This window comes from Malurus melanocephalus, unplaced genomic scaffold, assembly GCF_030028575.1.
Source record: "Malurus melanocephalus ecotype Western Australia unplaced genomic scaffold, MMel_1.1 scaffold_1026, whole genome shotgun sequence".
Taxonomy (NCBI): domain Eukaryota; kingdom Metazoa; phylum Chordata; class Aves; order Passeriformes; family Maluridae; genus Malurus; species Malurus melanocephalus.
Genome location: NW_026624258.1, coordinates 50,194 through 70,879, shown reverse-complemented (window position 1 = coordinate 70,879; position 20,686 = coordinate 50,194). Strand labels below are relative to the sequence as shown.

Below are 20,686 nucleotides of genomic sequence, written 5' to 3'. Positions count from 1 at the left end.
CAGTTAAAGATGTTTTTCAATGACTTCTCTTATTTTGCAATCCTGCTGTCCTTTTGTTTCATTAGACTTTTTCCCTGGGTCATATGGGAATACTCTAAACTTTAAAAGCCCCATGGCAATGCTAAAGTTGATCTGGCCTTTAAATTTTAGGTACTCACTGACTTTTTTTTGAGCCACAACAGCTACAATTATTTAAGCAAGTCAATCCAGCTCAGCAGAAAAGCAGTAGGATGAAGAAATATTCTTACAATGGTGGATAACTTTTCATTTTTCTTGTGGGTGCCATAATGTGAAAGCTTAATGGTGACTTTGTAAATCCTAATTGTTTGATGCACTTTGCAAAATCAGTCTTCCCAATTGTGGGCTCAGGTTCTATGGTGGTTATTACAAAAAAACAAAAAAACAAAAACAAAAAAAAAAAAACAAAACCCAAAGAATTGTGGCAAAAATCCTTGTCTTAGGCATCATTGGCCGGTGCAGGGCTTACATAGTATCAGATCAAATGAGACAGGAGAAAYAAATAATTCCTATAAAATTTCTACAGAATCTCTTTTATTCCCCTGTTGGCTGTTAGAAATAACATCAAATTTTAATTCTCAGGTGTCCAACACCTATTGTTCATTTTTTATCCCTTTAAGTGCTAATAGATCTCAAAACCTGGAGGACTTTGAGGAAATCTTGAGATCGTCTGAAAGCATGGATTCTGAGTTCTGTCTGGACATCAGCACCAGCACGAGTATCTCTGATGTGAGGCTTTAGATATTTTGTTCTGTAGTCACAAGTTACTTAGCTGTGTCTGAAATTAAGAATCCAGCATTTAAATTCAGAGACAAGATGTATAAAGAAAATTAAGTTCAGGCATACCCTGTTGGTACCCAGTCTGACTTAATGAGATCATAAATATTTTCAAATAACTTTTCTAAAGTAGTTAATCGTAAATCCTACAATTAAACCTGGTATTGATAYACATAAATATCAAACAGGATAGAACACAATGCTTCCACACAGGAAAACCACCTAAACACCAAATTCCTTGTAATTTTYCATCTTTGCTTCTCCTATCTGATTTGATAAAACTGAAGGAGTGGGTGAATGTCCTGGTGAGGTTAAGTTATTATCAGGATTTTAGATGTGCAGTTGAAAAGTTTTTTGYTTAACAGCACATCCAAATTAACTTAATTATCCACTCAAATTKTATTGAAAAAAATGATAAAATGATACTTACAACCTCCTGCACTGTATTTATACTGTTTTAGTGTGGATATAGATGCCAACAGCACAATATTTCTTTCTCTTAGGTCTTCTGTAGCAAAACCTTTTTGAGTTCTTTCCATCAAGAGTAATTTTTTGGATTAAATWTGACCATTGCTCTCACTGAAACTGTGGGCAAAATGTATCCCGAATTAAATCGAATTTTTTGTGGTTTGGGAAAGCTGKATTAATTTTTTCCCTTGTTTTTTTCTTCTAAATTCCTCTAAACTCCTCGTTGCTTGCCAGAAGAGGAGGTGCCAAAATAACCCAAGGAGGCTGTGCAGCCTCTGCAGAAGTGAGAAGTTCAGCAGTTTGGTGAGAGCGGCTGTTCGCTCCTTTTCCCCATTTGTGAAATTCAGAAAAGTTTCGGGTCTGCATCCAGGATAAAACCCTAAATGGAAGCACAATGAAGTCACTTTCCCAATTCTGCTTGTCTGAAATGGGTCTGAGTTTTCATTTGTTTCTAAATGAGTACCTAAACTGCATCTCTTGKGATTTGGCTTAATTATTTTCAATTTCTCATCATCTGTTAGTTGCTTGTGCCTCCCATGTATCCCTTCCTGACTTCTTCTGACACCACTCTATAACTTTCCTAATGAATTTCCTGAACCCATTCCAGCATTCTAGGTATTCTTTKTTTATCCCTCCAGCAGTCAGACAGCAGGGCATTAAACATCTTGTTATCAATTTCAACTCCAGAGTTGTTTTGGCTTTCCATTCAGCGCCGTAAAACTGCTTTGCAATCAACTCTAAAGACAAAACCCACAAAAAAGCAAACCATTGCATATGGYTTTCTCTGTGCAACTTCAGAGCTTTAAACCAGATAAATTCAATGTATGTCTCATTTAGACTTGGTGACAATAAAATAAACATCCTTGCTATGTTTATTTCTAATCTTAGTGAGTGCAAAGCATAAACCAAAAGGTTTTTATGCAGAAATAGCTGCAGATTATGGACCTGTGTGGGACTGAATGTTTTTCTTTATGTGTCTGTCTCCACTTGCAGGAACCACAGAGGCACAAACTGCATTTCCAATGGCTTCTCATCAACTGTATATATTATATATTATGTGAATATTACATTAATTATGAGCTGTACTGAAATACATAGGGTTGGTTTTTTTGGTTTTGGTTTTTTTTTTTTTTCTGTATTATATGAATTAGAGTGATAGAGCTGTTGTAATGAAGCTCTACCACTTGCAAAAACATGCAAGCACTGAATTTCCTAGATTTGGTTATGTTACAGTGCAAACTGGCTATTTTTCCAGAATATTTGAATGATTCTGTGATAATTGATATAAATTATCCTATATTGGTTTAATCCTTTAATGAAACCTTATGTTTAAAAAAGGGCATTCKGTCCTTTAAATGGTTTGTATCTTAACGTCAAGGCCAAAAATTTTAACAAATAAACAGAATATTTATCTGACAAGGGCTGCAGTTCATTTCTACATTATTCTCAAGTTTTGAGATCCTTTTTTCAATTAAGACCTTCTTTATGGTCAGTCATATATTAGCTCTGAAATCACAATATGACATAAATTTATATATATATATATAATAAACAGATATTTGTTTGTTAATTTGTTGGTTTGACTTCAAGATTGAGGCTTTATAATTGCTGAATCTCCTAGAAATGTTACCTTGGATGTTTCCAAAAATGATAGTTTAAGATTTTTGAGGACTATTGAAAATCATCTTGGCTTGTCTTTCTCCTTTGGAGAGGCTGAGTTGATTTAATTTCAGTAGTGGGGACTGGTGTTTTTACAGGTTGAAGGAAATGCTTGTGCTAACTGTGTGTTGTGGYAATTTTTCCTGTCAGGATTTGGATCTTGGAGTACATCAGCTCAGACAAATTAAAAAGGAAAATTAGAAGAATTGAATGGAATTAGAATGGAAATTAGAATGGGAAATTAGAAGAAAGCTTAACTGTTGGGAGAAGGCACCCCCGTGTGACAACGACTCCTGACCTTTTTGCAGACTAGAATTTCAGATCATTTTGGCCTGTAAATACCACTCTGGAATTTGAAAATTAAGTTGGTGGAGGAGATGTGTAAATCAGGAAGCAAAACACTTCTCAAAYATCTGTCCTGTTCCCTGTCCTCTCTCTCCTTTTTCACAACATCAATAGTTTTCTTAATTGCCTGTGCAGAAATCTCTTAGTATTAATCAGACTGGGCTTTCTTAATGTTTAATTTAAATTAACTATTATGGCAGAAAAACATGAAATTTACTGAAAAAACCTGTTCTACAGTTGAGTAACCTTTCGATTTTCTAAAATAACTGAATTGGCTTCAGCGGGGGAGGCTGTGTAGTAAACAGTGCCCATTCAAGCAGCAATATCGGAAACTGTTCCCAAGGCACTGAGTTATGYTGGTATTTTAAAACATTGCTACTGTTTTCCACAGCTTCAGCTCTCCCCTGCTCTTTGTCAGCTTTGGGAAATGTCACAGGAGTGACAGCTGCTGGAGTGACGGAAAGACAGAGGAGAAGAAGTGCTGAAAAAAGACAAAGAGCAGAGGAAAAAGCGCTGAAAAAAACAAAAAAAACAGGCTTGGATTCCGTCCCCATGCTTTAGGGAGAAAAGATGCCAGAAATAAAGGAAACATTGCATGGCTTTTAACGTGCTCCATCCTGTGTGAAAGGCTTGCATCTAAACATCCCTGCAGAATATTTGTCAGGACTTTTTGCCACTCTCCAATAACACAGAGACGAGAGGGAGATTATCTTTCTCCTACTCCAGATGACGTCACTGCACCGCTAAGCAGGACTTAGGAAAGGTTTATGTTCTTAGCACTAGATTTAAAGAATGTAATGCTCCTTTTAATAYAGTAATTTCTGGCTCTATTAATTTTTCAATGTTTATCTTGCGAGATCGTTGGGAAATTCGGAGAAGGCTGGTGTGGTTTGAGAGGAAAAGAGAGGGGTGAGCTAAGGATAAAGAAGCTCTCTGCTGGAGAGTTCCTATACCACTGTATCACATCTGGAAAGGACCCACGAGGTCTTTCACAGTGATATGCTGCAAAATTGCTAAAAATTGCAGTATTCAAAATATTGTTATTTAAAAAATTCAAAATTCAAAATATTGTTAAATTTTTAGTGTTGAAGTTGGTAGTAGTCATTGAGCGGTTGATTTGCTTCCTAATAGAACAGACATTTTAAATTTATTATTTCACATTTAAGACTTTCACATACTGGATCAAGAGAAAGTATCAGCGACAGGGCACTTGTTCTTTCCTTTTAATCAAAAGAAAACAGATATTGTTGTTCTGTGTCCTGCATCYTTCTCAGATTCATTTTGACTCATTTCCTTGCAGAAATTGCTGAAACCTCTCTAGAGTTCTTGATGGACCATTCATTCATTATTGTCTCGTTGCTCTGGCACAATTCTTTTAAGTTTTATTTAGTGGGTGYAGAAGGAGAAAGATGAAGAGAGCTTTTCTGGAGGGGCATCTGCTGTAGCTCAAACTGGAATCAGCAAGGGGCTGCCCAATCCCTAAAGAACAATTCATCCTGATTTATTGCACAAAGTGCATTGAAGAGTTTGAGAATTAAATACTTCTGCAAAAGCAAACTMAATATCCTTGCAACACTATCATCAACTGAGCAGCAGAACACAAAGTTTGGTAATTATACATAAAAATTCTTATTGTTTGGCACAGTAATATTGCCAGCACTAATTGCTGGAGCAGGTAATCAGACTGTTGGATTAATCTTCAGATTGCCTGACRCTTTCTAACGTTAATCTCTGCCTTGATGCTGTTATAACTCAACCAAACCGTAACTGTTTGGGTTTCAGGCTTAGTGAATTTTGCATATTCTACGTGTTCTTCAGGTGTTTTGTTTTCTGCTTGTAGAGGGGTTGGAAAGAGAAAGGTGCAGCTAAAACCACTGATTAATTTCTGACACTGGGATTAGAAGTGATATGGTTTTGCCCCTGTTAAAACATAATCCTCTCTTCCCTGAAGTGTRGGCGTGTTTTATCGCATAACCTTTGTGCTTCCACCATGTGCAGGTAGATTTTGGAGGAAAGGCAAAGAGGAATCATGGTTTGGGTTGGAGGGGATCTTAAAGATCACCCAGTTCCAAGCCCCCTGGAAATTACTTTGATTCAGATGTTTTCCTTGTGATGATTTCAAGGATCTGTTATCTCTCCACTCCCCTGCAGTTCAGAGTGGTTGCCATCATTTTTCACTGCTGCCATGAGTGACCCTGTTGTCTGATATGGACATTTCCCCATCTGAACGTTGCTGTGAGCTTTCTCACAGAAACATTTATATTTTTTTTTCTGGGAATCTGCTGATATTGAAGTCAAACGAGGTGTGGCTGCTTTGTGATCAGGTGGGTCGGTGGGGGCGTTTCTGTAGAAATGCTTGAAAATGTGAATTAAGCAGGATAAAAATCGATATTTATGTATCTGTCCCCTGCCATGCAATAGCTGCTCCACGGGGCWGTCACTGCCCAGCCCAGACCTGGCAAGGAAAATGTGACAAGGTTGCATGTGCTGCTGGTTTGAGAGAGGAGAGCTGCCCTTGAAACCGGAATCGTTCAAACACGATTCACCCCTTTGAGAGGAGCCAAAGTCCTGGTTCAGGTAAGGTAGCTGCCAAACACACAACTTTGTTAGCAACTTTTAAAGGCTCCTCTGTCTYAAATGATGTTTTCTTCTGATTCATCATTTTCACCTCTTCCTGGATGGAGTTTTTCTGCCTTTCTTGTAACACCTTTCTCTTGCTGCTAATTCTCACCTTCTCGCTCGTGTGCAATCCTGCTGTATAGGGAATGYTTTAAAAAGAAATATACTACAGTATTGACTCTTTTAAATTCATGACTGGCATCTCAAAGCTCAGACTAAGACTATTTTTCCCTGTTGTTTCTTCATTAAGAACACTGGAAACTTTTGACCAGAGTTTCTATCAAATTTGAAAGAGCACARATTTCCTCAACTGATTTTTCCAAGTCAAAATTACTTAGCAGTTCTGAAAAAAATAATGCTTTCACAGCTCATCAGTGCAGAATTGACCCAGAAGTGACAGATACCCGACCTSCAGGGAAGTCACTGACTGCGGGAAATTAAACTCAGGGGAATATTGATAGAAACGGGGTGAGGAGAAGAGCATGCGAGGCAAGTGCGCTCTTCTCTGAGGTAATTCTTCTGACTTATTGGCAGAACGTTGTGGAAAATAAAAGAAATTGCTTACTAGGCTCTCCCACTTTATTGAGAGGATGCAAAGGAAGTGTGAAAAGTGGAATGTGTGGGGAATTAGAGTGAGAGCGCAGTGTTTTGCTGCTGGCAGATGTGTGCTAGGCTTCACCATTTCACTGGGGTGGTACAATTCAGTTGTTATGACACATCCAGGAAGAAAAACAGAAAACACGAGCTGGAGGCTTGGAGAAAATTAAATGAGGATGAGTCAGAACTTACACCCCAAAGTGAAATGAAGATTGGAACACTGCACCGGTTTATTTAGCAGAGAAATCTGAAGCAAACGTGAAGAAATGAGCTTCCTTCGAGTCACTGAAGCTTTGCCCTGATTCTCACATGAAAGGGTAATACCAGAGAGCTGGTGTAAAGGTGAAAGGCAAGGATGATCACAAACTGCAAACTGAGCTCATGCTTTTACTGCTGTTTTCATTTCAAAGTGCTCTTTGTGTTCATTGTGCAGTCAGACCCACATCTGCTTCTGCTGAAAGCCGAGGAGAAGTGTTTCAGTGCCTRAAAGTGTTATTGTTTGAGTCGTTTGGCTGGGAGAAGGAGTCTCAAGTAACCTCTGAACTCTGTGCCATATTCCTGCAGCAAGCAGAGGGCCCGCTGGGGTGATCTACTTAACTTGCCATTAAGTTTTATGTAAACTGTTAGAACATTGTTTAAAAACGGTTTGCGGGGTTCTCTGCAGTAATGTGGCATAAATTAACTTCTAGACTGAAAGCAGTAGCCAATTTGTATCTCTTATGTAAACAGATCTATTTTTTTTTTTTTTTTTTTGCATTTACTGAGCTGTCTTCCTAAGTTTGATAGACTATTACCTGTAATTAATCATCAGTACTGGAATGTGACACTTTGCTTCAAACTTTAACCCTTGCAGCATTTGGGTTAAATGTGAGCTTTTAAAAAGTGGTATTGGGTTGGATCTGAATTGTTACCTGGATCAGGGGATTTCAAAAGCATTTTTAAAAAAAGTGAATAAACATCGTTGCCTCATTTTCACACATGGTGAAAGTAAGGCAAACACAGATAAAATTAGTTGGTTCAAGGTTATGTAAACCAGTTGGTCCCACAGCCAGAAATAGTCATCACCCTCCACCTGCTTGCTCTTTATCTGTTTTCTATCCAAAGAAAACTTTCTGTGAAATACAGAGGATGGGAGATGGTTTGCACCAATTGCTTCTCAAATTAGGAATTCTGATTTCTGGATTCTTGGAATGCACGGGAAGGGTCTGTGCTGGTCACAGTTGTGTACTGCTGGACTCCTGCATTTCAGCATTCTTTTCAAACTTATAATTAAAATTTTCTGTACATTTGAGAAATTGGCTAGCAACAAGATCATCTCTTGCAGCATCTCAATCAGGTGACTGTGAGTAATCTCTGTCCACAGTTCTTGTGCACTTTAAGGAGCATTTGGAATTGCTGCCTGGTGTTGAAAGGAAAGGTGGTGGTCTTGTTATTTGTTACCACAGAAATTGAGGTTTTTTTATCTTTGCCAAAGGATCTGTTACACTTTCTACCCCMGAGGATGTTGTGTGGAGCCTGTCCCCCCTTATCTTTGTAAGCAAAGCCTCAAAACTCACTGCACACAGGGCCAAGGCACACTGGGAGCCTTTATTTCATATTTTTATGTATCATAAAGACAGTGCTCATGTTCTTGGTGGGTTATCAGGGGGGCAAAGGCTGCATTTCACCCCTGCTGTACCTGTGACCACAGAAGGGCCCAGTCAGCCCCACATCAGCTCCAACATGCAGATATTCCAAGAGGATGGATCACAGATAACACCAGCTACTCTGCACTGATGCCTGCTAATTTCTGCCTTTCCTTTTTAYGTACCCTTTGATATATTTAATATACCCTTTAAAACGTTTTATGCATCCCTGTGCCCTTAGCCAACACACTTATAATTCTTGTAGCCTAATATTCCAACTTAATTAAAAAACTCTACTAAACAGAAAACCCAAATATCCTCAGTAAAGGGTCAGCGTGCCCTGTGCTGTCTTAAAACCTACAGCTCCAACCTTAGCTAGAGGCTTTTAAAACATATTATGTAAACTAAACTCTAACCTCATTCTGGTGGGATTCTTTAAAATAAAATAAAAAAAATTAATTCATTTGTTCAATTTCTTATTAAAAACATCTAAATAGATATCTTAATTTGCAGAATCTATAAAAATTGTATAGGTGCTACACACAGCGTGTGCTTTCCGTCAAGTTGTGCACCTGAAATCCCATTAAACACCGAAATAAAACCCTTTTATCCCTTTAACCATGCCTGTGTCATGATTAGAGCTGTCTGTTGGGTTTTTTAACGTGTGGCCCCAGGCAAAGGCTCCGTGCCATCCCCTGAGCAGCCCCTGGCAGTGCTGGGCTCTGGTTTTCAGTGGCCACTTGGCAACAAGGGCTGCTCTTGGTGGGGCTTTGCTGTTGCTGCTCTGGAATTCCTGCAGCTCGCAAGAATGAGGCAATTCCTGCTGTTCCAGGGAGAGCAGCAATAGGCTCATGATTCTCTGGAAGGGCACTTGGGGTTGAARAAGAGGAGAGGAGGATCCCATTCCCAATTTCTGTTACATGCTGTTCTCCGTTGCTTGTAGCTGTTGAGCTGAACCTTTATTAAGTTCGCTCAGGGTGACAGCTACACCRTTTACTCAGCAATTCGGGTGTGCTATGGGTTTGTTTTTGTTTTTTTTTTTGTTTCACTGATATATTTTGGTGCATTCTGACCCATTTTTAATGTAAAAGCCCAAGTGTATTACTGTCCACTAAAAWGATCACAATCAGCTCTCTCACAGGACTCTCACTGTGAGTTAGATTGGTGATGAAATCTGTTCTCACTGTGCCTCTTATCTGAATCCAAACTTCCAGTGTTAACACTGGCTTAACAAGCTTTACATTTTCTGTTTCCTTTATTAAAAAAAAAACMMCMAAAAAACAACAAAAACACAAAGAGTTCATATTTCAAAATAAATCTCCTAAACTGTGCTTTATTTAAGCACTGACAGAGCTGAGATTTTAAGCAGCTGAATGCACATATAATGCATTTTGGGARGTGACATTGCTATGGTTATGAGTTACACAACAACATGATGTCAGCCCCCTGATTGGTGCCACGCTATTTAGCAATGCCACTTGGACAGGAAAGTTCACACACAGAAGCCTGTCCAACAGTTCTAAGAATTTTATATCTTTTGAAGTATTCAATGTATTTCTTTATGTGTTGAGGCTCTGGCCTTCCAAAACCCTTGTTTTCATTTTCCAGCAATCTCAGTGAACTTGGGGTCATTGGATTGTTTGCTTTCTCACTGGCTGTGCTGAAATCAAGCAGCCATCAGCTAAATTACTATAGCTTAAATGCATCTAAAAAGGAATTCAAAGCAGTCCTTKAAAACAGCATTATGACTGGGCTTTTAGCATAGCATGAGGATATAAWGCAAATCTAAGAGGTAGAAGTAGTTCAAAGGAAAGGTGGATTTTTAGTACTGGTTCAAAATAAGAAATGATGGGACTTTCATATTTCAGCTGCATGCTTCTGYTTTCTGTGATTGTAGTTGTTTCAGCAAAAGAAAAAAATCTACTTTTGATACAGATTTTTAGTTTTCCAAGGCATCTCTCCATCTCCTGAGACTACAGGGAAACACCAAAATGAAAACTTTAGCAAGATATTATCATTCTGTGCTGGTATTTTGGCCATGATAGCCTATCAATAACTTTGGAAAAAAAAAAAAAAAGGCAAATTTAGGCCAGGTAAGATAGACTTGGCAAATATGATTTTTTTATCTGTTTAGGTTGTTCAGAASCAGCAGCTTTCTAAATGTTGTGTGCAATATAGTGATGCAGAATGGAAAAAGGAGAAAGGAAATTGAGTGCCATACCAAGTGGCTTTTTATTTAGCAGATTGCTGCCCATTGCAAACAAGYCTTGGTGTGTGAAAAGAAATAAATKTTGATGGTGACTGCTGGGAAGTGCCCAGGTGGTCTCTGCTAAACAAGTCATAAAATCACTTAAATTAAATTCTCAGCCGGTTTGTAGTTTGAACCCACCCACATGGACAATCCTAATTCMTGTCCCTGCAGAAGAGAGGAAATTGCTGAAGGTTTTGGGAGCAGCTCTGAGCTGGAACTGTGCCCTTGCAGCCAGGATGGCCAGTGGCTTTGGGAAGAGAGTGGCCACAGGTCCAGGCGCTGATCCTGCCCCTCTGGTGGGTGCTGTGCCCAGTTCTGGCCTCCTCAGGACAAGGAGAAATGAGAGAGGGTGATGTGGATGGGGACAAAGCTGGGCAGGGGCTCTGGAGATCTCTCCAGTCTCGGATTAGCCCAGAGAAGGTTGAGAGGGGATCCCATCAATGCCTCCAAACACCCCAGAGTTGGTGCCAAGGGGATCCAAATTGAAACACGAGAATTTTCACCTCAACATGAAGAGGAGCTTCTTTCCACTGAGGGTGGCAGAGCCCTGGAGCAGCAGCCTGGGGAGGCTGTGGATTCTCCCTCTCTGGGCACGTTCCAAACCCACCTGGACCCGTTCCTGTGTCCCCTGCTCTGCGTGACCTTGTCTTGGCTGGGGGCTTGGACTGCGTGATTTCCAACCCTAATTCCAACCCTTCCAATTCTGTGAACCCTGAGAAGCACTAAAACAACTGCACAACTCGATGAACCTTCTGTGAACACATTTTGGGTTTTCTGTACCACTTTCATGTGGTCCTTCATTAGCTGGAAAGGAAAATTAATTCTTTTCTAGTCTTCCTTAATTGTTTTTAACCTCTTCATCTAAAATCAGAGCAAGAGTTTTCAATAATTTAAAASTGAAGAGTTCTTGCCATCTCCAGTCAGATATGCAATCTCCAGGGCAAAATGATTACAAATGTTGAGAGAAATAGATGATTTCCTGGGATATTGTAGCATGCAATGTATTTGTCTGAAGGCTGCAATGAAATRCTTTTATACTGAGCCCTTTAGAGGAGTTTGAGGAAAATATTAATTCTTATTGTCTGCAKTGTTTGCATCTTGGAAGCCAATGAGGCACGGGACCATCCTGTTCATAATGAAGACAAGGATTTTTTTTCCTTTGCCCAAGAAGTGTGTATTCTGCATAACCATGGTACAATTTTTTCCTTGAAGGTTTTCATCATTTAGCGATGGTCTGCGTATCAGAATGTAAAATTAATTTGCTCTGTGACCAAAATTAAGGCTAGTGTACCCTGATTTTAAGGAATTCTTAGAGACACAGCTTCAGTCACTGGTTCTTTYACTAAACTTTTCTGTTTGCATTGCAGTTTTAAAAGTGAGTTTAATTTACATATTCCTGTATTATTTGTGGTTATATGAAGTGATACCTTTCAATAAAACTTACTCCTTATATTACAACATATTTTGAATTATTTCAGTAAATTTAGTGCGGTCAGATGGCCTAATTGCAGATTATGTCACAAGTGTGTGAAACTCCTAAATAACACACCCCAAAGAAGTTTGTGAGAATTTAAATTAAATTTTCCTGGTCAGAAGACAGAGAACAGACAAGACATGCATCGTCTCCAGCTTTCTGCAGTGATTATAATTTTYCTGATGTTCGATATTCCCCCAGTATTGTTTGTGGTGCATGTTTAGGCTTTGGCATCTCTCAAATGAGGTTGGTAAAGAGGTGACATTTACAGCACTTATTAACCACTGTCTGCTCCAGGATGCCTCTTAGAACATTTATTCAAATTCAGCCATCATTATTTTTAGCTCGCTTGGGAAATTATTAGCTTTCATCTGATGCCTCACATATTTATGCTGGAAATAAGAAGATTTCACAGTAAGCGTATTAGTGTGTTTAACGTCAGACAGGAAGCCAAGTCATTATGCCAATTCTTATTTTGAAGAGCTTTTAATAGTGATAGCTTTTTCACAAGCAGTCAATAAGGTCCACAAGCAAAATTTAGACAAGTAGCTAAGGAGCCTGGCTTGTGTTTCCAAAGATGCTGAGGCGACTGAAAACACAGGCATATGCCTAAAGGATTGGAAAAACAAAAACAAACCAAAAMAAAAAAAAGCTTTCCCAGGATCACCTACCACTGGTTTTAGTGGAAATTACACACACGACTGCTTTTGAAAAATCTCTGGAGTGTCCATCTGCCTCTTCAGTGCCTAAAAACCTTTGGAAATCTGACTCCTACGCCTTYAGGAGCTTCAAAGGTCTCCCTGGCTGTTCACGAGGCTTGTGCTGAGTTTTTAGAATAGATGAACTCTTGTCGAAAATTGTTTTTCAATCTTTTAGATGGAGCCATCTACTTGCCACAAAACCAAGAGTAATTTRGGCACTTTACAGAGCCTAACAGTTGTGTGAACCTCCATAAATTGGAGAGGTGGGCAATCACCAGAAATTTAAGGAGGGTGAGAGCTGGGCTCTGCCCTGGGATGGGCCTGACATAGCTGAGGAATTATTTGGACAATGCTCTCAGGCACATGGGGTGATTTTTGGGKTGTCCTCTGCAGKGTCAGGAGTTGGATYCTGTGATCCTGATGGGTTTGTTCCACCTCAGCATATTCTATGAGTCTATGAAGAGCTGAACTTTAGCACGTGAACTTTAAAATTATGCTGCAAACCTTTCAGGTGGGTCTGAATAATGTCAAAAATGAAAAGTTTTTTGATGAGTATGGGCCCTTTTCACATCAGGAACAAACAGTATCTATGGATTGCTCAAATGAACCTTTATTTGCTGTAGTTATGAACAGAAAGGAAAAGATCAGAAATTCAGCTGGTAGTTCTTGGGAAAAACAGGTGATCAGTAAGGAAGCAATGGGAATCCAGTCAAGGGAAAATATTTGTTGTGYAATGACACTCATGGCCAAAAGACCTAGGAAAATCAATGATCAATGTTTTCTTTAGTGAGCATAGCTCAGAGCTCATGGAATAGAATTGCTCAGACCAACTCCCACTATCCTAAAACCATCTSMAGTTAAAAGATGACTTTGAGTGAGTATCCATGGACTCATAGTTTTGGATTATGAACAGACAGTTTTGGATTATGGACAGGGCCAGCCTGGATTATCATTGTTTTCTCCTCCTTTGGCATCATCTTTCTCCCTTTTTTATTTTACTACATCTCAGCTTTTCCTTAACATTTTTCCTCTACCTCATGAAAGTGTAGAAATGCACTTAAAAATCTTGCATTCTTTAAAACAAAAAATTAACAAGGCACTTCCACCTGTTTCATAATTCAAATATAATCCTTTTGCATTCAAAATCTGTTGCAGGTTATTTCATTCTTGATGGGGGCAGGGAAAGCCTTATTTATTAAGAAAAAGTTTTGCTCTTCTTTTTTTTTTCACAGATCTGAACTTCATCTGTTTCGTATCAGAGTATAAATTTCTATTTGAGAAGAACAGCAGACAGTAAGAATATCACCACTTATGAATTCTGYTCATTTTATTAGTCTTCACCTTAGTGATAACAGGAAATAGTTGTATTTTATTGCATCAAGTCCTACTGCTTTCAAAAACTGAAATRAAGTGACTAGGAAAGAAAAATTAGAGTACCTGACAACACCACTAGAGCTGCAGTTGCAGAAACTAATTCTATTTTTTGCAAAAAAATAAAGACAAGGGTGAAATGCTGCAAAATACCTTCCTTTTTTTATTTTTATTATTATTTTTTTTTTTTTTTTTTTTTTAATGAATAGATTTTCTTGACCATTGCACTTTTGGAAATGTTTCTATCTTGGAACAGCTATGTTAAATCTAGTGTCTGTAATTGCTGAAATAGTGGTGGAACTCCTAAAGTGTATGAAAAACACTTTTTGTGGTGAATGTGAGAATTTTATGTCTTTCAAATGCAGGAGCAAATAGCTAACTGAGAGGTGAGAGCCTCATTTACACTCCATTTTCCTCAAGCTAAACTAACTGGGAACAGCACAATTAACAATACTAACAGCACCTTGAAATAAGCTAATTCACATACACATTTATTGACAGCAAATATAAAGAATTCTTGATTTCAGTTCTTGTTTTCATTTTGCCTTAAAACAATACAGTTTTTGAGAAAGGATTATCAGTGTCTGAACAACCTAAAGGACATTTCCTGTCCCCACAGATGGTTTGGGAGTTTTAATTACTGTGATTACTGTTCCCTGCAAAGGGATCGTTTCAGAGATCAGGGAAGGTGGTTGTGTTTGAAGGTGGTTGTTTCTGGAGGTGGTTGTTTTTGAAGGTGGTTGTTTTTGAAGGTGGTTGTTTTTGAAGGTGGTTGTTTTTGAAGGTGGTTGTTTTTGAAGGTGGTTGTTTGTTTTTGAAGGTGGTTGTTTTTGGAGGTGGTTGTTTTTGAAGGTGTTTTTTTTAAAGGTGGTTGTGTTTGAAGGTGGTTGTTTTTGAAGGTGGTTGTTTTTGAAGGTGTTTTTTTTAAAGGTGGTTGTTTTTGAAGGTGCTTGTTTTGGGTTTTTGTTTTTCTGTGCCTTTCTGTACAGCCTTGGATGAAGGCAGGCACTGAAGTGGGGAAGGCAGAGATGCTTTGTGGTGTTGTTTCAACTCCCTGAGTGGTTTTCATTCAGTCAGATTATGGCTTTTTTAGGGGAGCTCATTAGGTCAGCAGCAGATATTTTTAAAAAATCTTCAAACTCATRGAAYAGTYTGGGTTGGAAGAGACTTTKAAAGYACCTAATCCAACCCCTTGCAAAGAGCAAGAACACCTTCAATCARTTCAGACTGCTGGAAGCCCTGTCCAGCCTGACTTTGAATATTTCATTGCCTGGGTGTCTCCAAAATGTACTTGAGCATCATTCTGTGTCCTTTCTCCATGATGATACCCTGACAGAAGTCACAGCACCCTCACAAAGAAAATCCTCCTTTAACGGCAGCTGATATTTGGATATCACTCTAGGTTATAAATATTATTATTATTATTATTATTATTATTATTATTGTCTCAATTTCTCAAACAACTGGAGCTGAATATTCACAGGAACAGAAATTGTGTGAACAGCAGTGTAAAAAACTGCTTATGCCTGGAAAAGTGCACCTTATTTTGCAGGAATAAAACATGAAGTGGTTTCACTCACTGTGGTGTGTTGTGAGTGTATTCCACCTGTTATATCGAGAAAGAAAAGACAGATGAGCTTTTCCCTCGTGCTTTTACTGTGTCAAACCAGAGTGCTCTCTGCARCAGGATTCACACTCAGTCAGACTAAAACCCTGGGAGATTTTAGGAGCCAAAGGAGCAGCTCTAACTGGTGTTACTTGCTTAAGGCACTGGYTGGGTCTTTGCTTCTCTGTTTTACACCAGAGAACATAAAATAAGCTTGGATTTGCCTCAGTCTAAAATGGGATCTGTAGGAGTGCATCCTTACCTCTGCATGGAGGTTCATTGTGTGATTTTAAACAGATTAACTCCACCAAAATTCAGGCTCTTAACGAGGGTCCTCACTCAACTGACTGAATGAGCATAAGGGTGTGATTGCCACAGCTTCCTTGCTTAATTTAATGGAGAAGGAAAAGCACGTCCTAGGGAAAATTCATAACTTAATGAGAGCTCTGAAAGTTTGTTCATCCTCTCACTGACTGCACCATGAGCTTGAACAGGATTCTGGTTCAGAATTCTCATTTAAGTGCCCAAAAGTAGATGGGTTGASTCTGAACCAGAATCTCCTTATTTTGGATCAAACTCTGTTCCGTGTTTTGCCATTCAGCAAGTTCGTTCTGTGTGTGGATAAATGGAAATGRTGCATGTCTAGAAAGATCTGAATTTAAAAGCCTTTTGTCTGAAAAGACACGAAAGGAACAATATAGTCAATAAAATAAAATAAAATAAAATACAAATGAGAGCTTTTCTAATACCTCCATCCTTCTCTGTATGAATCATGGAGGTATAACATTACCTAATCTTCTTACACCTCTATCCTCTCTTAAAAAAATCCAAAAAACTCCCAAAAAAATAATGAAAAAACATCATAAGGAACTCTTTCACAGTACTGAATTCCAAAATGTAAGAAGGATTGTAATGCAAATTGTTTCAACTAGTGCCTCTGTTTTTCATTCAGTGCCCATTGATTTAGAGCGAAATGCCAGAAACAATTAGAAAAAAAGCCCAGAAGTGTTCTAAAAGCAAATATATATGGTGTTTTTGCATTTAATCTTAGCTATATATTTCAGAAATAAACATGGCTTTTATTCAGGACATGCATTTGCCAATAATACATTTGATTAAACTAGGAAAATTAGACATACTATCAGTAGCTTGCTTCCAAATTACACAAGAAGAAATTAGATACATTTTCAGTAGCTTGCTCTCAAATTTCTACAGTCTATGAGTCACCAGATTCTTCCTGCCAAACTAAATATGTCTGTGAAAGGCTGGAAACKTTAATGGAAAGAAACATAAAACTTGAAATACGTAGGAAAAAAAACTAAGTTTTTTTTCATGGAAGACCTGTTGACTAGTAATTCAGGAATTCAGGGGATGTAGAAACAAATTATTACAACAATATTGTTRTTTGTCCACAGAATTTACAAGGGAAGAAATTAATTCAATTAAAACCTGCTATGACAACGTAAAATAGATTTCCTTTCATGTAACCTGGAGTAATCAATGAAGACTCACAAAAAAGAAGCTGTAAAATTTTCATTACAAGAATAAAAGCTCATATCCAGTCATTTTAATGGGGCTGAGTTAAAAGAAACCTTCAGTATAGTTAATGCAAGCCTGAAAAAAAAATCCCTCTGGTAAATTGGATTTATTATAGGTGGTCTGGCACAGCCATCAAACATAATKAGGAATGTGCTCATCTTTTCAGATCCACAAGCAGAATGACATCTTCCCCACTAATTTTTATACCTTTGCATTTAAAATTTTCTGGTAGAACACAGACTTGTGAAATAAGGAGTTTGTGTGTGTAATTTCAGATTTTATCCGCTGCCTTAGAAGGATAGGGCTGTTAATGAACCTTCTTTTGAAGTCAAACCAGTTTTCAGTAGTATTTGTTTTGCTTAGAACCTGCTGTTTATGGGATTTGGGGGTATTAAGTGTTTACTTTTTTGGAGATGATAGAAATATTATTCCTAGAATATTTATTTTCAGARAGAAAACAGTTTTGTTCACCGAGCTGGAATCGAATCAGAACGGTCTGAGCCAACCCCTTCCTTTTTTTTCTGCGTGCTCAGCCTTGTGTAAATTTCTTCCCAACACACAAAGATGCAAAACAACACAAACAAATAGTTCTGAATAAAAAAACATAATCTAATTTCAGGTTTGTGTGAGTCATAATTGCCCAGAGGAAGTGCTTTCACAGGACACTCTCTCCCCACTTCCACACTTTTATGGGCACAGAAGGAAGCAGAAGSTCGTGCTCCCTGGTGGCATTCTCTTACTCTACAAGAGTTATTTTACATAAATGGGAAGGCTGGCATCACAGCTGAATTTCAAAATAAGATGGGAAATATTTAAATATGCTGGAGACTCAGGGAAAAAAAAAAAGAAAAAGAAAAAAGAAGAGGCACATAGAGACACATGAGCCCTAGAAAGTTTCTTTGAWAAAAGGAAACTATTGCAGTTTTCACCAGCAAAGGGTTTAATGTGAGTTAAGTGATGCATTCTGCTCTGTCTTGTAAGAGAAAGAACATGGAAAATAAAATTTCTCTGAATATGGGATTCAATCCAAAAACACAACAAGTATCCCAACTCGGGTTGGATTTCTTTAGGAATTKAAGTAACTTTCCTCAAGCTGGAGTGACCCACTGGTCTGCCCCTCCAGGRACAATGGATGTGTTCAAATTCTTGTTCTCAGAACCTCATTTACTGATGCAAACATGAAATATTCCTGCCATTTCTCAAAAGTTAGACCCAGTACTTGGGCTTTATCTTTCATAATGGCTCTGCACTAAATGCACCACATAGAAAGTAGGAATTAATGGCTTTTTCTTCCCCTTGACATCGAAGTTCCTGTGGTTATTACCAGAGATAAATTTAGCAGAAATCCTTCARTAAGTATACATTTGTGGTATTTCTTTTGTCTTGATTTCTAGACTGAGAAATTACTTAACTGTTGGTTATTCCTTTCATTTGTTGTTGTGTTTTTGAACAATTAAGCTTGTGTCACAGGGAAATACTGACATTGGGATATGGTTTGATAAACGAGTCCAGATCCATCCTTTTTTTAGCAAAGCTCTGAGATGAAAACTGCTTGAAGTCTCCGTTTGATTTTCAGTGATGTGAAAGGGTTTGAAACACACAGAAGAGCTAAAGTGCTGAATAAACCCTGGAGAAAAGGCTCTGTCAATTCTGTCTTTGAGTTTCCTTCACGCACAGGTAATAAATGCAAAAGTTTTTCCTGGACAGAGTGTGTGGCTCTGCCTGACTGGATGATTTGCTTTGTTGATCGAGAAACACAAACCCATTATTGACACCAGAACCAACCAAGAGGTCCATGTGCAAAGGCTTTGGCCAATTGCACGAAGCACGTGCCAGAGCTGAAGTCAGAGAAGGGTTTTTCTTGGTATTCAAGATTCAGTGGAAAAGWAAGAGGGGCAGCTATGCCAAGAATTAATGCTGACCTTGCCAAGTGCTTCTTTGAGTGRCTTTATCCAACATGAGACTAAACAACGTATTAAATACACATATAGCAGTTAGGGAATCAAATGTCAAGTAACAGCTTTCTGTTATTTGAGACCAAATTTGGAGCCTGGYCTAGTGCATGAAAATAAAGGTAAACATCATAAAAAGCATTGCCATCTCTAATATCTAACATCCAATAAGGGCAYGTATAAACTGAACTTCTGCAGAAAATGGACTTATTTGGTTTTGGTAGTAGGCACTTTTTGCAGAGATGTTTCTTGTTGAAATTTTGATCAGTGATTTGTTTCCAGTCACGTCATTAAAATTATCCTTCTACTACAGTCCCTCTTAAGGAAAAAGTTGAAAAATTATAAAATCCTTAACAACCTGAGAAACTAGCTGTGGAGGGGACCTGTTTGCAAGGATTAAATTTAGTGTACATCAGRGTCTAAATCCTCCCAGACTCACTCTGCAATCCATGGAAAAAGCAGACAGAACCTCTCTCTCTGTCATTAAAGAGGTAACTTAAGAAGATTAACCTCACTAAACTAAGGTTAGCTTTTATGAACACTCCTCGCCCTYTCTTGATGTGGCAAAAAAGGAGAAAACTCTTTCAAAGACTGGCTTATTTTTGGAGAACTTCCTCARTGTTTACTACCAGGGGGAGCAAAGCACACATCACACTTGTGTCAGCTGTTTGATATCACTCCAGATGTCAGAACTGATTATTTTTTTTCTTTTTTTTTCTGACAGAGGCACAAGTGGCTGTGCCTGTAGCTCCCTGACCCTGCAGAGCTGGCTGAAGCTCATCTGACCCCCATTGCAGGTTGATTTTCCCATAAGGAGTAAGGAACCCAGGGACTGATGGAAGAACACACCCAAATCCTCCGTGGATCCAGAATTGGGACATGAATGGGGCACTCAGCCAGGCCGAGGAGCTCAGAACCACTCTCAGATCTCGGCGTGCGAGCGCAGCCAGGATGACCAGMGTTTGTTTGCGAAGATTTGTGAGACTGTCACCAACACCAGAGCCTGTGTGTGTCCGTGGCAGCTTTTCAGCGTGCCTCTGCTGGGCTTCTGACATTAAAAATTCCTCTCAATCAGGGCTGCAGAGAGGAGCTAATGACTCACAGCTCCTACAGGTACCGAGTGCTTCGAGAACCGAGCGCCGCGCCATCTCTTGTAATTATGCTGAGAGCCTTGACAGGCCTGGCAACTTTAATAACTCCTTAAGAGCAGACTTCCTGAAGTAAACAAGAAGCTCTTAACTAGGGGGAAATGGAGGAAGCAAAATGTGATTGCCTATTGCTGTGCTGCTCTTTGTGTTTCCTCTTTTCCAAGGCAGCAATTCTTCCGCGTGCCCCTCGGTTCTGCAAAGCAATGAGATCTCAGGACAGCTCTCCTTGCCCAAAAATTATGTGCATGGGCTTATCTCGATTTTCTGATGATTATAAACCAATAGTCTTACATTGTGCACAGCTGGGSATTTTCCCAAGGGCGACACACAATTTTGGTCATCTTAGTGGACAAAAAAAAGCAGTAAAAAACCTGCAGCGATTCTCCACAAAGCAGCTGACACAGCTGAGCACCAGAAAAGCCCATTTTTATGGGATTCACTGCTTTCCACATGGAAGCACGTTCTAGATCATTCTCCATTCTCTAAAAAATATCAGAGGAGCTCCWGTGTCTCAGGTGTCTAAATTTAGCTCTGTC

At 38.8% G+C, this 20,686-nt stretch overlaps 1 protein-coding gene across 1 annotated transcript in view; it reads right to left on the bottom strand.

Moving 5' to 3' along the window:
- Positions 1-478: 478 nt before the first annotated feature.
- Positions 479-20,686, bottom strand: part of LOC130585967 (insulin-like growth factor I) — a 28,778-nt gene continuing 8,570 nt past the window's right edge. The window contains exon 3 of the mRNA XM_057386662.1: positions 479-1,642. Within this exon, the coding sequence (XP_057242645.1) occupies positions 1,404-1,642 (239 nt within the window). The 3' untranslated portion in view covers positions 479-1,403. The remainder of the gene's footprint in view (positions 1,643-20,686) is intronic.